This window comes from Heptranchias perlo, chromosome 3, assembly GCF_035084215.1.
Source record: "Heptranchias perlo isolate sHepPer1 chromosome 3, sHepPer1.hap1, whole genome shotgun sequence".
Lineage (NCBI taxonomy): Eukaryota > Metazoa > Chordata > Chondrichthyes > Hexanchiformes > Hexanchidae > Heptranchias > Heptranchias perlo.
Genome location: NC_090327.1, coordinates 33,986,749 through 34,003,245, shown reverse-complemented (window position 1 = coordinate 34,003,245; position 16,497 = coordinate 33,986,749). Strand labels below are relative to the sequence as shown.

At 45.4% G+C, this 16,497-nt stretch overlaps 1 protein-coding gene across 1 annotated transcript in view; it reads left to right on the top strand.

Moving 5' to 3' along the window:
- Positions 1-16,497, top strand: part of map3k22 (mitogen-activated protein kinase kinase kinase 22) — a 134,482-nt gene that overhangs the window by 17,724 nt on the left and 100,261 nt on the right. Inside the window, exon 2 of the mRNA XM_067978759.1 lies at positions 2,416-2,498. Within this exon, the coding sequence (XP_067834860.1) occupies positions 2,480-2,498 (19 nt within the window). The 5' untranslated portion in view covers positions 2,416-2,479. The remainder of the gene's footprint in view (positions 1-2,415; positions 2,499-16,497) is intronic.

Genomic DNA, 16,497 nt, shown 5'->3' with positions numbered 1-16,497 from the left:
GTTACAGCATGAAAGGAGGTCATTCGGCCCATCGAGTCCATGTCAGCTCTATGCAAGAGCAATGCAGCTAGCCCCAATCCCTTGCCCTACCCATGTAGCCCTGCAATTTCTTTCCTTTCAAGTACTTATCCAGTTCCCTTTTGAAAGCCACGATTGAATCTGCCTCAACCACCCCCTCTGGCAGTGATTCCAGATCCTAATGGAATCATAAACAGTTCAGTGATTGACTTAGCTCCAATAGCCACTTGCAGTAAAGCATTCTAAATTCTAGTGACTCTGCAAAAAAAAATCTTTCTGGTACTAATCCCGAGTTCTTGCCCCCTTACTGCCAATTCACTGACCAGCCCTTAGTTTTATAAGTCTTTACCATCTATCCCCACAAACCTGGTATCACCTGAGTAGGGTAGAGTTGTGGATGTGTTAGAAATCACACAGCCCTTGCAGACGCCTTTGTGAGGTTCTCAAGGAGTTCTGTGCATTTGTATTGATGGGCTTTCAGTCAGACACCTTGCAACAGACACCTTCAGGGAACAATAGTGGATTGGTTATTATGGGACTAATAACCCAGAGAGCGTGAATTCAAATCCCGCCATAGCAGTTTGAGAATTTGAATTCAGTTTAAAAAAAAAATTTGGAAATAAAAAGCAGGTATTATCAGTGAAAGGGATCATGATGCTATAGGATTGCTGCAAGAACCTAACTGGTTCACTAATGCCCTTTAGGGAAGAAAACCTGCCGTCATCACGCGGTCTGGCTTTTTTGTGACTCCAGTCCCACACCAACGTGGTTGACTCTTAATTGCCTAGCAAGGCACTCGTTTGTATCAGGGCAACTAGGGATGGGCAGTAAAATGGTGTCCTTACTAGTGATGCCCACATCCCAAAAATAATTTTTAAAAATCTGTAACATGTTCAATCATCTGGAATTTGGGGAAGAGGACTAGTCCTTGTAGAACCAGCAAAGTTTAGGAAGCTTGCTCGCCACTGTTTTTATCTACATAGCTACAGTCACTGTGCTTCATAAAAAAAATATTTGAAGCGTTTGGAGACATTTCTGAGAGAAGCGTTAAGCTGCTATTTGTAATGCAAATCTTTCTTTCTTCGTTCTCTGCTGGGACTGGAAGTGGATTTCTTTTTTAGTTTTCTTGTGGGCCAGGAGGAGCACCCCTCCCTCAATTTTGTCCTCACCCCACCTCACAGCCACTAACTCGACTGTTCCTTTTGGGTCCCCAGCAGCGGCCTCTTGCTGCCTGACATCCCTCTTCTCGCTGTATTCGGGCAGGACCTATGCACGTGAGGCCCGGGAGTTAAAATCTCCAGGGCCTCACGGTTTGCCATCGCCCTCGCCCCTCCCCGCTCGCACGACTTCAGCCTCCAGTTAAAACCAGCTCTATTAAGTACTGAGTGTGAGTTTTTTTTTGTTGTTGGTCTTTCCGTCTAGAGTTCCTGCAATATTACACTGGAGCCCTACCTCCGTGTAGCTGTTCTCCAAGTCAGTCTCTGTGGTTGACAGTTCAGGAAGCTGTATGGAATTACTGCATAAATTTGGATTACCCATGTCTATGCAGCTTGAAAAGGGATGGAAACTAAAATAAGATCTTCAAAAAAAATTCTCTTTTTAAATGGTATTTGTTTCCCTCCCCACTTTTTTACGCTCCCTGATGGCAATAGCTCATCCAAGTTCTATGTACACAGCAGTGATCTGGTAACTGGCCCAACCAGCCAATTGAGCTCAGGCATTGTGTGTTGGCAGATTGTTCAGCTATGGAGAACATCACACCCAGTCCTGCTGTCATGATCCACAAACATATGGGGGGTTGATATTTAATTCCGGGCCAGGAATGCAGCCCGGTGAGCGGCTGGTTCATCCGGGGATGGCAGCAGGGGGGCTCGGCCGATTGTAACAGCTGGCCTTCATTAATATGCCGCTTGCCAACTTCCCGACCAAAATTGCTGGAAAGTTGGTGGGAAGCGACTGCCCGGCTGTTGAAATTGGGCAGCTCCGCGGTCACGCCAGGGACCAGGGGGAATGTTCCCCAGCACAAAGTAAGTGGATCATAGGGGATCAGGAGGGGAGCCATGGCCGGGGGGTTGGGTTGCCAACTCTGGATGTATTCCTGGAGTTTTCATCACATGACCTCTTGCTTCCCCCATTGGTCGCCCTGCACGTCCATCCTCATGAAGCATCGCCTTCCCACACCAATTGGAAAGCAAACAGATTCTTCATGATCTGATTGAACGAATCTTGACTGTCAGTCGAACAGCCTTTTCCCCCATTTTCAATATTTTTAGAACTAATAAACGAAAGTGTTTAAAGATGGAAAAAAAGCACAATTTTTTTAAAATGCCCCATGACAAGCTTTTATTTTATGTGCTGTACATTATTAATAAATATACTTTCTTGTTTGTTTTGCAGGGTGACCTCATGACGGGAAGGTAGCCCATAATTTGCTACTTTGACGCACGGAAGGCTTGTCCTGATGTTGACAGTAAGCATGGGTAAGTAAATCTTTCTGTCTCATCCTTTATTCTCAAACCTGTAAAACAAAGCCAGTACTTGCTGGGAACACACAATGGCCTAATCAGCATCTGAAAGAGAAACAACTCATTTAGGAAACTGCTAGATGCCATAATGGGAAGATAGAGCTGTAGAGGTTACAGCACAGAAGAAGGTGATTCGACTCATTATGCCTGTACCGGCTCTGAAAGCAAAGGGTATGTATTCTGGAAGAGATCAAATAGGCCAAAATGCTTTCTTTTTCCTAACCTTTCTTGTGAGGTCATTGCCTTGGGGTCTCAGTGGCCTGTTTTATTTTCTTTCTTCCCGGAAGCAATTATGATGGTTACCTAGCTGGTTATGCACGCGCACAGTGCTTTTTGTTTCATGTTCTGCTTTCACCCAGTTTTGGAACGAGTAAAAGATGGGTACCTTAGGTGCAGTGGGCTCTTCGACTGTCTGGATTGTTATACAACAGGGGACGTACTCGGAGTTGAGGACCTGATGTTGGAGAAATGGGGTCCAGGTGGTGTATGGGTGAAGTCACTTGTGTTAAAAAACATAAAAAATGCACTAGAGAAGATGTTACTAGTTTTATCACTAAGATTTCATTGAACAATAATGATCATTTAAGAGTGAAGCACCTGGGGATGAAAATCATAAAGCTGTTCTCCATCCTGGAAGTGCAGAGGGGTGGGACTTCTGTTTGCGAATGTGCCCAGGTGTTAACCTTGTATTAAATTGTACGCTGAAAGACGCCCTCGTAAGAACGGGATATGACGCTCGACTCGTCGATCGACAGTTCCGACGGACCACAGCGAAAAATCGCATAGACCTCCTCAAGACTAACACGGGACGCAACCAACAGAGTACCCTTCGTCGTCCAGTACTTCCCCGGAGCGGAGAAACTACGCCATGTTCTCCGCAGCCTTCAATATGTCATCGATGACGACGAACACCTCGCTAAGGCCATCCCCACACCTTTACTCGCCTTTAAACAGCCACCCAACCTCAAACAGACCATCGTTCGCAGCAAATTACCCAGCTTTCAGGAGAACGGCGTCCACGACACCACACAACCCTGCCACGGCAACCTCTGCAAGACATGCCAGATCATCGACACAGATACCACCATCACACGAGAGGACACCACCCACCAGGTACATGGTTCATACTCTTGTGACTCGGCCAACGTTGTCTACCTCATACGTTGCAGGAAAGGATGCCCCGTAGCATGGTACATTGGCGAGGCCATGCAGACACTGCAACAACGGATGAACGGACACCGCGCAACAATCGCCAGACAGGAGGGTTCCCTCCCAGTCGGGGAACACTTCAGCAGTCAAGGACATTCAGCCACCGACCTTCGGGTAAGCGTACTCCAAGGCGGCCTTCGAGACACACGACAACGCAAAATCGTCGAGCAGAAATTGATAGCCAAGTTCCGCACCCATGAGGACGGCCTCAACCGGGACCTTGGGTTCATGTCGCGCTACACGTAACCCCACCAGCGAATAAAAGTTATCTTTTTAATTCAACGGGTCATTTTCAGTCTTTCTCTTCCTTTCGGATGGTTCTCCCTCTCTCTCTCTGTTTTGTGTTCTGGCCGTTTGTATATTCGGTGGTCCTGTAGGTAACACCTCTCTGTCTGAACACTTTGATTGCCTTGACAATGGGCAGTTGAAATGATTATCTGTAATCACCAGGTATTGTTCTCTGAATATAAATGCGAAAGGTTCAAGGATTCCCTGACATTCACCTGACGAAGAAGGAAGCCTCCGAAAGCTTGTGATTTTCAAATAAAATTGTTGGACTATAACTTGGTGTTGTAAGATTGTTTACATTTGTATTAAATTGGCACAGGGTCATTTCCAAGTTATGCCCATGCCAGAAGAGACACAAAAGGGCTAATTGATACTCCTGTCTTATGAAGTAAGCAGATGACTCACCAACATTTCCCATCCACCCTATACTGAGTTTGGGTTGCAGGTTGCATGGAGCTGAAATACAGCAAAAACATGCTCTTCCCCAAGGAACACCCATCTGCTTTGTGCTCACCCACTGGCCCTAGGAATTTTGCCCCCCCCTATATTAGGTTCACTTAATGAACAATTACAATTTTCTCTCTTCAACCTGAGATCTCTCTGGAGAGTGCATTTTGAGTTGGCATGTAGTATTGATTATAATGCGAGAGTAATGAGGCAATAAATTAGGAGCAGCACACCAGGGCTGTATAAGCGTAGTATTAAAGATCCCCCTCGCGCTCGCTCCCCCTCTCGCTCCCCCTCTCGCTCCCCCTCTCGCTCCCCCTCTCGCTCTCGCGCTCGCTCCCCCTCTCGCTCTCGCGCTCGCTCCCCCTCTCGCTCTCGCGCTCGCTCCCCCTCTCGCTCTCGCTCCCCCTCTCGCTCTCGCGCTCGCTCCCCCTCTCGCTCTCGCGCTCGCTCCCCCTCTCGCTCTCGCGCTCGCTCCCCCTCTCGCTCTCGCGCTCGCTCCCCCTCTCGCTCTCGCGCTCGCTCCCGCGCTCGCTCCCCCTCTCGCTCTCGCGCTCGCTCCCGCGCTCGCTCCCTCTCAGCGCTCTCGCGCTCGCTCCCTCTCAGCGCTCTCGCGCTCGCTCCCTCTCAGCGCTCTCGCGCTCGCTCCCTCTCTCTCACGCGCCCGCTCGCCCGCTCCCTTGTGCCTGCTCGTACGCTCCCCGCTCCGGCCTACCCGCTCACCCTCCCCCGCTCCCTTAGGCTTGCCCGCTCCCTTGCGCCTGCTCGCACCTGCCCGTTCCCTCCCCTGCTCCTTCTCACCGCCCGTCCCCTCCCTCGCGCCCGCCCCCTCCCCGTTTCCTCGTGCTCGCCCCCTCCCCCACTCCCTCAAGCATGCCTGCCCCCTCCCTCACCCCTGCCCGCCCGCCCCCTCTCCCTCTCCCTCGTGCTCCTTTGCTCATAAGAACACAAGAAATAGGAGCAGGAGTAGGCCATATGGCCCATCGAGCCTGCTCTGCCATTCAGTAAGATCATGACTGATCTTTGACCTCAACTCCATTTTCCTCCCAATCCCCATATCCCTTGATTGCGTTAAAGTACGAAGATCTATTGATCTCAATCTTGAATATACTCAGCAACTGAGTATCCACAGCCCTCTAGGGTAGAGAATTCCAAATATCCACGATCCTCTGAGTGAAATTCCTCCTCATCTCGGTACGAAGTGTCCGACCCCTTATCCTGAGACTATGTCCCCCCAGTTCTAGACTCTACAGTGAGGGGAAACATCCTCTTAGCATCTAACCTGTCAAGCCCTCTTAGAATCTTATATGTTTCAATGAGATCACCTCTCATTCTTCTAAACTCCAGCGAGTACAGGCCCATTCTACTCAATCTTTCCTCATAGGGCAACCCTCTCAGCCCAGGAATCAATCTAGTGAACCTTTGTTGCACCGCCTCCAAGGCAAGTATCTCCTTCCTTGGGTAAGGAGACCAAAACTGCACACAGTACTCCATTTGTGGTCTCACCAAATCACTGTACAATTGCAGCAAGACTCCCTTACTCTTGTACTCCAACCTCCTTGCAATAAAGGCCAACTAACCATTTGCCTTCCTAATTGCTTGCTGTACCTGCATGTTAACTTTGTGTTTCGTTTTCATGGACACCCAAATCCCTCTGAAAACCAACATTTAATAGTTTCTCACCATTTAATAGATATTCCGTTTTTCTATTTTTCCTACCAAATTGAATAACCTCACATTTCCCCAAATTATACTCCATCTGCCACCTTCTTGCACACTCACTTAACCTGTCGATATCCCTTTGCAGACTCTTTGCATCCTCCTCAAAGCTTGCTTTCCCATTTAGCTTTGTATCGTAAGCAAACTTGGATACATTACACTCGGTCCCTTCATCTAAGTAATTAATACAGATTGTAAATAGCTGAGGCCCAAGCACTGATCCTTGCGCACCCCACTTGTTAAAGCCTGCCAACCTGAAAATGACTCGTCTATTCCTACTTTCTGTTTTCTGTCCATTAACCTATCCTCAATCCATGCTAATATATTACCCCCAATCCCATGAGCCCTAATCTTGTGTAACAACCTCCAATGTAGCAATTTATTGAATGCCGTTTGAAAATCCAAATATACTACATCCACTGCTTCCCCCTTATCTGCCCTGCTAATTACACCTTCAAAAAACTCTAATAGAATTGTCAGACATGATTTCCCTTTCATAAAACCGTGTTGACTCTGCCTGATATTATGATTTTCTAAGTGCCCTGTTACTATGTCCTTAATAATGGATTCTAGCATTTCCCTGCTACTAATGTTGGGCTAACTGGCCTATAGTTCCCTGTTTTCTCTCTCCTTTCTTGAATAGTGGGGTTACATTTGCTACCTTCCAATCCATTGGAACCGTTCCAGAATCTAGGGATTTCTGAAAGATCAGAACCAAAGCATCCACTATCTCTGCAGCCACCTCCTTTAAAACCCTGGGATGTAGGCCATCAGATGCAGGGGATTTGTCGGCTTTTTGCCCATTAATTTTTCTAAAACCTTTTCTTTTCTAATCTTAATTACTTTAAGTTCCGCCGTCGCATTAAATCCTTGGTTCCGCAGTATTTCTGGTATTTTTTTGTGGCTTCTACTGTGAAGGCAGATATAAAATATTTGTTTATCATCTCTGCCATTCCCTTATTCCCCGTTATAATTTCTCGTGTTTCTGCCTCTAAGGGACCCATGTTTACTTTTGCTAATCTCTTCCTTTTTATATACTTGTGGAAGCCCTCTCACGCTGTCTCTCTCACTCTCTCTGTCACGTGTGCTCTCTTTTTATTCATTCATGGGATGTGGGCGTCGCTGGCAAGGCCAGGATTTATTGCCCATCCCTAATTGTCCTTGAGAAGGTGGTGGTGAGCCGCCGCCTTGAACCGCTGCAGTCCGTGTGGTGAAGATTCTCCCACAGTGCTGTTAGGTAGAGAGTTGCAGGATTTTGACCCAGCGACGATGAAGGAATGGCGATATATTTCCAAGACAGGATGGTGTATGACTTGGAGGGGAACGTGCCTTGGCGAGTTGCTGCATTGCATCTTGTAGGTGGTACACACTTCAGCCACGGTGCGCCCGTGGTGGAGGGACTGAAAGTTTAAGGTGGTGGATGGGCTGCCGATCAAATGGGCTACTTTGTCCTGGATGTTGTCGAGCTTCTTGAGTATTGTTGGAGCTCCACTCATCCAGGCAAGTGGAGAGTATTCCATCAAACTTGACTTGTGCATTGTAGATGGTGAAAAAGCTTTGGGGAGTCAGGAGCTGCGTCAGTCGCCGCAGAATACCCAGCCTCTGACTTGCTCTTATAACCACAGTATTTATGCGGTTGGTCCAGTTTCGCTTCTGGTCAATGGTAACCCCCAGGATGTGGGGGATTTGGCGACGGTAATGCCATTGAATGTCAAGGGGAGGTGGTTAGACTCTCTCTTGTTGGAGATGGTCATTGCCTGACACTTGCCTGGCGTGAATGTTACTTGCCACTTATCAGCCCAAGCCTGGATGTTGGTCTTGCTGCATGCGGGCATGGACTGCTTCCTTATCTGAGGGATTGCAAATGGAACTGAACACTGTGCAATCATCAGCGAACATCCCCACTTCTGACCTTATGATGGAGGGAAGGTCATTGATGAAGCAACTGAAAATGGCTGGGCCTAGGACACTGCCCTGAGGAACACATGCAGCAATGTCCTCAGGCTGAGATGATTGGCCTCCAACAACCACTACCATCTTCCTTTGTGCTAGGTATGACTCCAGCCACTGGAGAGTTTTCCCCCTGATTCCCATTGACTTCAATTTTACTAGGGCTCCTTGGTGCCACACTCAGTCAAATGCTGCCTTGATGTCAAGGGCAGTCACTTTCACTTCACCTCTGGAATTCAGCTCTTTTGTGCATGTTTGGACCAAGGCTGTAATGAGGTCTGGAGCCGAGTAGTCCTGGCGGAACCCAAACTGAGCATCGTTGAGCAGGTTATTGGTGAGTAAGTGCCGCTTGATAGCACTGTTGACGACACCTTCCATCACTTTGCTGATGATTGAGAGTAGACTGATGGGGCAGTAATTGGCCGGATTGGATTTGTCCTGCTTTTTGTGGACAGAACATACCTGGGCAATTTTCCATTTTGTCGAGTAGATGCCAGTGTTGTAGCTGTACTGGAGCAGCTTGGCTAGAGGCCCGTCTAGTTCTGGAGCATAAGTCTTCAGTACTACAACCGGGATGTTGTCGGGGCCCATAGCCTTTGCTGTATCCAGTGTACTCAGCCATTTCTTGATATTACGCGGAGTGAATCGAATTGGCTGAAGACTGCTTCTGTGATGGTGGGGATATCGGGAGGAGGCCGAGATGGATCATCCACTCAGCACTTCTCTCTCTCGCACGCTCTCTTTTGCGCTGACTCTCTCGCAGAATATTTTTTAAATGGTGAGAAACTATTAAACGTTGGCATTCAGAGAGATTTGGGTGTCCTCATACAAGAAATACAGAAAGTTAGCATGCAGGTACAGCAAGCAATTAGGAAGACAAATGGCATGTTGGCCTCTATTGCAAGGTGATGGAGTACGAGAGTAAGGAAGTCTTACTTCAGTTGTAGAGGGCTTTGGACTGTACTGTAGTGTGTACAGTTTTGGTTCCTTATCTAAGGAAGGATATACTTGCCTTAGAGCTTCACTAGATTGATTCCTGGAATGAGAGGGTTGTTCTATGAGGAGAGATTGAGTAGAATGGGCTTATTCTCTCTGGAGTTAGAAGAATGAGAGGTGATCTCATTGAAACATATAAGATTCTGTGGGGGCTTGACAGGGTCGATGCTGAGAGGTTGTTTTCCTTGGCTGGAGAGTCTAGAACTAGGGGGCATAGTCTCAGGATAATGGGTCGGCCATTTAAGATTGAAATGAGGAGGAATATCTTCACTCAGAGGGTTGTGAATCTTTAGAATTCTCTACTGCAGAGGACTTTGGATGCTCAGTCATTGAGTATATTCAAGGCTGAGATAGATAGATTTTTGGACTCTAGGGGAATCTCTCTCTCATTCTCTCTCTCTCTCTCGCGCGTTCTCGCTCTTGCTCGTTCGCTCTCTCGCTCTGCACTCTCACACAAAAATATGGAATCTTTTCATTGCTGCATCTTGACGGTTTAAGAACTGCAGCTGATGGCAAGCACGTGGTTCTCTTGCTCTTGACTACAGTTATAAATATAAACTGCCCGATTTACTTTGTTCTGTTTGATGAGCTGTTGCTCGATTCGCTGATTCTGCTTCCGGCTGGCTCCTATTGAAAACCCAAAGATGTTTTATCAGTACATTAAGAACATGAGGATAGCTAAGGAAAAGGTGGGACCTGTCAGGTATGATAAGGGTGACTTGTGTGTAGAAGCAGAGGATGTGGGTAGGGTTTTAAATGAATATTTTGTCTCCGTATTCACAAAGGAAAGGGATGATCCGGACGTAGAAGATAAAGAGGAGAGGTGTGAAATATTGGATAAGGTAAACATAACGAGAGAGGAAGTACTAGAGGGACTGGAATCCTTGAAAGTTGATAAGTCACCAGTGCCTGATGGATTGTTTTCTAGGCTATTGAAGGAAGCCAGGGAGGAAATAGCAGATGCTCTGAGGATCATTTTCCAATCCTCACAAGATACAGGGGAGGTACCGGAGGACTGGAAGACTGCAAACGTAGTACCATTGTTTAAAAAGGGTACGAGGGAAAGGCAAAAAAATGATAGGCCGGTCAGTCTTACCTCGGTGGTGGGCAAACTATTAGAATCAATACTGAGAGATAGGATAAACTGTCACTTGGAAAGGCATGGTTTAATCAGGGATAGTCAGCATGGATTTGTTCAGGGAAGGTCATGCCTTACAAATCTGATTGAATTCTTTGAGGAAGTGACAAGGAGGATTGATGAGGGTAGTGCAGTGGATGTTGTCTACATGGATTTTAGTAAGGCATTTGACAAGGTCCCACATGGCAGACTGGTCAGAAAGGTAAAAGCCCATGGGATACAGGGAAATGTGGCGAATTGGATCCAAAATTGGCTCGGTAACAGGAAACAAAGGGTAAAAGTCAATGGATATCTTTGCAAATGGAAATCCGTTTCTAGTGGTGTGCCACAGGGCTCAGTGCTGGGTCCTTTGCTGTTTGTGGTATATATTAATGATTTGGACTTGAATGTAGGGGGCATGATTGGCAAATTTGCAGACGACACAAAAATTGGCTGTGTAGTTGATAGTGAAGAGGATAGCTGTAGACTCCAAGAAGATATCAATGGGTTGGTGGAGTGGACGGAAAAGTGGCAAATGGAGTTCAACCCGGAGAAGTGTGAGGTAATGCACTTAGGGAGGGCAAACAGTAAAAGGGAATTTGCAGTAAACGGGAATATATTGAGAGGGGTAGAGGAAGTGACAGATCTTGGAGTGCATGTGCACAGGTCCCTGCAGGTGGCAGTACAGGTAGATAAGGTTGTGAAGAAGGCATACGGAATGCTCTCCGTTATTAGCCGAGGTATAGAATACAAAAGCAGGAATGTAATGATGCGACTGTATAAAACGCTGGTAAGGCCACAGCTGGAGTATTGTGCGCAGTTCTGATCATCGCATTACTCAAAGGACGTAATTGCTCTGGAGAGAGTGCAGAGAAGATTTACCAGAATGTTGCCAGGGCTTGAAAATTCCAGCTACGAGGAGAGATTGGATAGGCTGGGGTTGTTTTCCTTGGAGCAGAGGAGGCTGAGGGGAGACTTGTTTGAGGTGTACAAAATTATGAGGGGCCCAGATAGAGTAGACAGGAAGTACCTGTTTCCCCTAGCAGAGAGTTCAAGAACTAGAGGACATAGATTTAAGCTGATTGGCGGAAGGATTAGAGGGGACATGAGGAAAACCTTTTTTACCCAGAGGGTGGTGAGTGTATGGAATTCGCTGCCCGAATTGGTGGTAGAGGCAAGGACCCTCAACTCTTTTAAAAAGTTACCTGGACCTGCACCTAAAGTGCTGTAAGCTCCAGGGCTATGGACTGGGTGCTGGAAGGTGGAATTAGAATGGGCACCTGGTTGTTCTTTGAGTCGGCGCGGATGCGATGGGCTGAATAGCCCCCTTCTGTGCTGTATCTTTTCTATGGTTCTAAGAACGCCGGCTGGTGAAAATATCAATGGAGGACCATGAGGCCGATACAGTGCCATCTCAAAGCCAATACAGCAGTGACAATGCACTTTGAGATATGAACTAATACAGACTACTATAATGGCTTTTTTTTCCTTTTATGGTAGTTTTTGTTTCAGTAATGTGGCACATTTCCTGGTGAGATGAGTAGAGATTGTTTAATAATAAACGGTCAGCATATTACCCTGCAACAATGCATTTTCACTTACAATGACCTCATCTGTTACAAGCACGACATACCATCCACCTGGCTTTTAATAGCATATCTGATGAGAGCTGAGTTACACTGAGAAGAACATTGCTCTCTGCATGGATCCTTCACCCCCACCTTTCCCAAATTAATTTCTACAAGGTTGACTTCATCACCACAGCAAGCTTGTCCTCTCTCAGCCCAGTTTATGCCATAAATAGTGTTATTGTCCTGAAACACTTCACTATTTCATGAACATGACGTCTCATTGAACTTTTCTATATTTAGAAGCTTTTGTTACTGATTCTGACAGCCATACCCCATCTTCCACCCCTCCAATTCCCCAACCCCACACCTGAGGGTGGGGAGTTATGCTGGTTTGAGAATTCTCTAGTCCATGGTCCGAGAGATTGTTGATAGCTCATTCAACTATAGGGGTGGGTGTTGACCCTTGTCCTATCTTTACTTTGCACCCATGCTCGTGTCCCATCTACCAGGAACGGACACCCTGCCTGACCATTTTCTTTCCTAGACCAGTGACACTGAGATCTATTGTATTGCCTTACTACCATCCTGGCTGAGATCACGATTGATCTTGGTGTGTACGACTTGCATAAGCCCACAGAACTACAGGGCGATTGTGGATTTATCCATGAGTCTGGAGTTGAAGTCCCAATCATATCCAATAAATTCAGACCATGCCGCAAGAGTCTTGTTAGCAGTGATTCTAGGGCCGTGGGGGTGGAATCTGTAAAGATACACAATGAGTCATTAAGCCAGTTTTTTCCTACCTCTTGCTTGCTTGGCTACCTGCCCAATTTAACTTAATTCAGTATCTTTTTTTGGAGCGTTTTTGTGATCAAGATGAGGGATGGCAGTATCCACATCAAGCACTCCCAGACTTGATAAAGCATCTAGCAGATGTTGAGCAAAGCTCCCTCTACTCCAACAGCTCCACCTACTGTTCCATTTCCTGCACCAATCTCGATGGCCGCTCTTAAGTGAAATTGCCTATTTGTGCCTCGTTAGGGTAGTTTTTGAGGTGTGAGCTCACACTTACCGGGGACTCAGTTGATATTGCCAAGACTGAAATAAATGTGATGGGAAAGTTCTTTTAAAAAAATGTTTTTACAATAGCTCACCAATAAACTAGATCCTTTGCCTAGTTGAATGAGGTTGGTGGTTATAAGGGATAGGTACAGACTGAAATGAGCAACAGTTCCTGTGTTACTGGGACAGGAGGACGACATCTAGATGACAACAGGTCAGGGTTGAATAGTGGAAATGACAGGATGGAAGAATATTCTGGAGTTTTGTTTCATTGCTTTTGGGAGGAAATCCAGAAGAATTTATATAGTCCATTCATCCGCGTATCAGTTTTGTTCAGTTGGTAACTGAAATTTGTAGGTTCAGGTTCAAGTCCAACTCCAGTGTAGGATTGAGGACTGCTTCATTGTTGGAGGTACTATCTTTTAGATGAGATGTTAAAACAAGGCCCCATTCACCTTGGCCAAAATTTGTTGCTCAACCCGCATCAACAAAAAAAAATCCAATTGCTCTTCGTGGGATCTTGCTATTATTTTCACCTACAAATAGTTACTCCACTGCAAAGTAATTTATTTTATTTGAAGTATTTTGGGGCATTTCTGAGAGATATGATGCAAGTCTTATTTTCTTCTTGGAAATTAAATAGGTTGGGTAGAGTTCCTGATTGGGGAGACTGTAACTGGAAGGGGTGGACCTGATGGGTTGAACAAACTTTTCTTGTTCTGTGTTTTCTTATGTGAAGCCAAGCTACGGCATTTCTTTCAGAGTGGCGGGAATGCTTTTCTTTTGTGCTTTTGGAAGTCATGCCAACTTTTCCCACTATAGACCTGTATACAGCTTAGACTTTCAGAGAATTCTGGCTGCTAAACAAAGGTTGAATTTGTCCATTTACAAGTTGTTGCTGTTTTACGGCCTAAGATTGTGTGGTAAATGTTCATAGCATAGGCACAAAGTTTCATTGTACAGTATAGAGCAGATGCCTGTCAGTATGCAGTGCTTCCCCATGATCCAATACCTGAAGGAATCCCTGCTGGTGAAAATAGGGCCATCTTAACAGCTGGATGTATCCCCAACACAACAGAGCAGAGAAGTGAGTTGGTGAGTAATAATGTGTTGAAGTAATAGCATTGCCAACAAATGTGATTTTGTCACGAGTTCCTTGATTTAAGCACTTTTGTGAGTGCTTCTGATTTGTGCAGGAAATTTCGACATGCCAACAACCACATTTAAGTTTCCAGCTTGATGTGCGAATATTTAAAATGTTTCTGCGGCTCGTGAGCAACTTGCGAGTTTTGGACATTGCTGAATTTGGAAGCTGTATGTGTTCTTTAATCAAGGAAGAGTTCCCTTTTTAATAGTGACCTACAGTAAATGTAGTTTTGTAGTCATGCAAATGCAGAAACCTTGGTGCTCTCATTTCTTTTGTTCCATTAGCAAGACCCTCACAACAGAAGTCCCATGCTATTTTCCCATTGCTGCCCTCATTTGTAAACCACACTTTTATCATCCCTTGACTCAACTCGAATGCTCTCCTTGTGGTGTCTTTCTCATGCATCCTCTACAAATTAAAATTCATTCAGGAAGAGGTGATCGTATACATGGTGCACAGTGTGAGAATTTGAAGCTCCGACAACCAGACTTCCCAGACTTGGTTTTAGAAGTGGGCTTTATTTTTTTATTTTTTAGAAACGGTAGATCCTTAGTTCAAAAATGAGAGACTCTGACATTAACGATGAACAATTTTCTTACTTTCCTATGGAGCTTCAGACAATAACACCACCGAACCTCTGCTCTATTGAAAATGAAAGACTTTTTGAATTAAAGTAGCATCGGCAGAAAGCCCCATCCCTGTTCTTGCCAATTTCCATTGATTTCCAATGCCTCAGCGAATTGACTTTAGCACACCGTAGCTTTTAAATCCTGCCTTGGCCTCGGCAATCTCCTCCACTCATACATCCTCACATGTGCCCTCCATTCCTCCGACACTGGTTTATTCCTCACTCCTCCCCCCCCGCACCCCCCCCCCCCCACCATTTGTGGTCACTCTTTCAGCCATTACATTGTTGTCCCCTGGAATTTGTTCTCAGCAAAAATGGCTGCTTCATTTACTCACATAAACACAATCTCTGCATTTCAAAGTAACTCATTTAATGTGAAGCACCTGAAATGTGACAAATGTCTCAAGTTTGTCTAATTTTTTTAAAAAAGCTTGTAAATGCTAAATTTACTTTGATTCTTTTCAAAAAAAAACAAGGCGGTGGGTAGATAAGATGCTGAGATGTGTGTCAGCAAAGGCTCTGGAGAAATCCCATGATTCTACAGCTGTTTGGAACAAGTGAAGCTCAAGAGGTCCTAGAAACTTAATTTGCTATGGCAACATGGTAGAGTTTGTTTTTCTAAGAGATTTTTTTCCCCCTCATTTCTATGGTTTTTACATTTGCAGTCATTTTTATGAAGTCACATTTCCATGTGCCATTTGTACATCAGGGAATAACCAGATCTCTCTCTCTCTTTATTGTAGTAACTAATTTCACAAGTCTAGTGCTGCCTCTAATTTCCTATCTAATACCTTAAAAGAGAAAACAAATCAAATATGAAACTGCTATAGTTATCTCTCCTGAGATGGCACTGACTTGTGCTGGGGCAGATGTCTGGTATCGCACAAGTGAACCCATCAAGAGGTATCATGGGGAGGATTCCGGTCCCCGCCAGATTTTCATACAAGAACACTTACCGTAAGGAGTTACTAGATAGTGATCAGGACTGCTGGCGAGTTTGGTTGAGTCCTTCCCTCACTCTGGGGCTCTAAGGCTAATTATTGCACTTTGCCCAAGGTCAAGTATCCAAGTCTAAACGGACCGATGCTCAGACTACATTGATCATATGGCTTGGTACTAAACAAGGCGATATGTTCTCACTTGAAACCTTTAGGGGAGCCCGCCATGGGTTTTGACCCATTATTGTGCTAAACCTGTTGGATATTAAACTAAAAAGAACAATTTTTATATAGCAGCTTATTTTCTCTCAAACCACTTCATGCACAAAGAATCACTTTGAAATATAGTGACTGCAGTTATGTAGGCAAACGTGCAGACATTTTGCGCACATCACAAACAGCAAAGAGATGAATGACTATGTTTAGGGTTATGTTGCTTTAAGGAGGATTGTTTCCCAGCATACTATGAGACTCATTATTGTTCTCCAGGAAGTACAGTGGGATCTTTAAAATCCAACTGAACAGTCAGATCCTTGGTTTAATGTTGCACTGAAAGGATAGCACCACTAACAATGCAATACTTCCTTAGTACGGTACTGAAGACTTAAATTATTTACTCAAGACTTAGAGTATTTACTCAGCTCTTGGAATGTGGTTTGAACTTGTCCCATTTGACTCAGAAGTGAGAATGCTACCATCTGAGCCAAGCTGATATCCGTCCCACATCAAATTTCTTGGAAAAGGAAAGGATGAGTTAGATAGCATGCAGTATCAATAGATATATAAGACTAGCTGCTGTTTAAACAGATGTATTGATTGGTCTAATCTTAGAGGAGATGGAAACTGTGAATAGTGAAGGTTTAACTGATGATCTTGGAAATT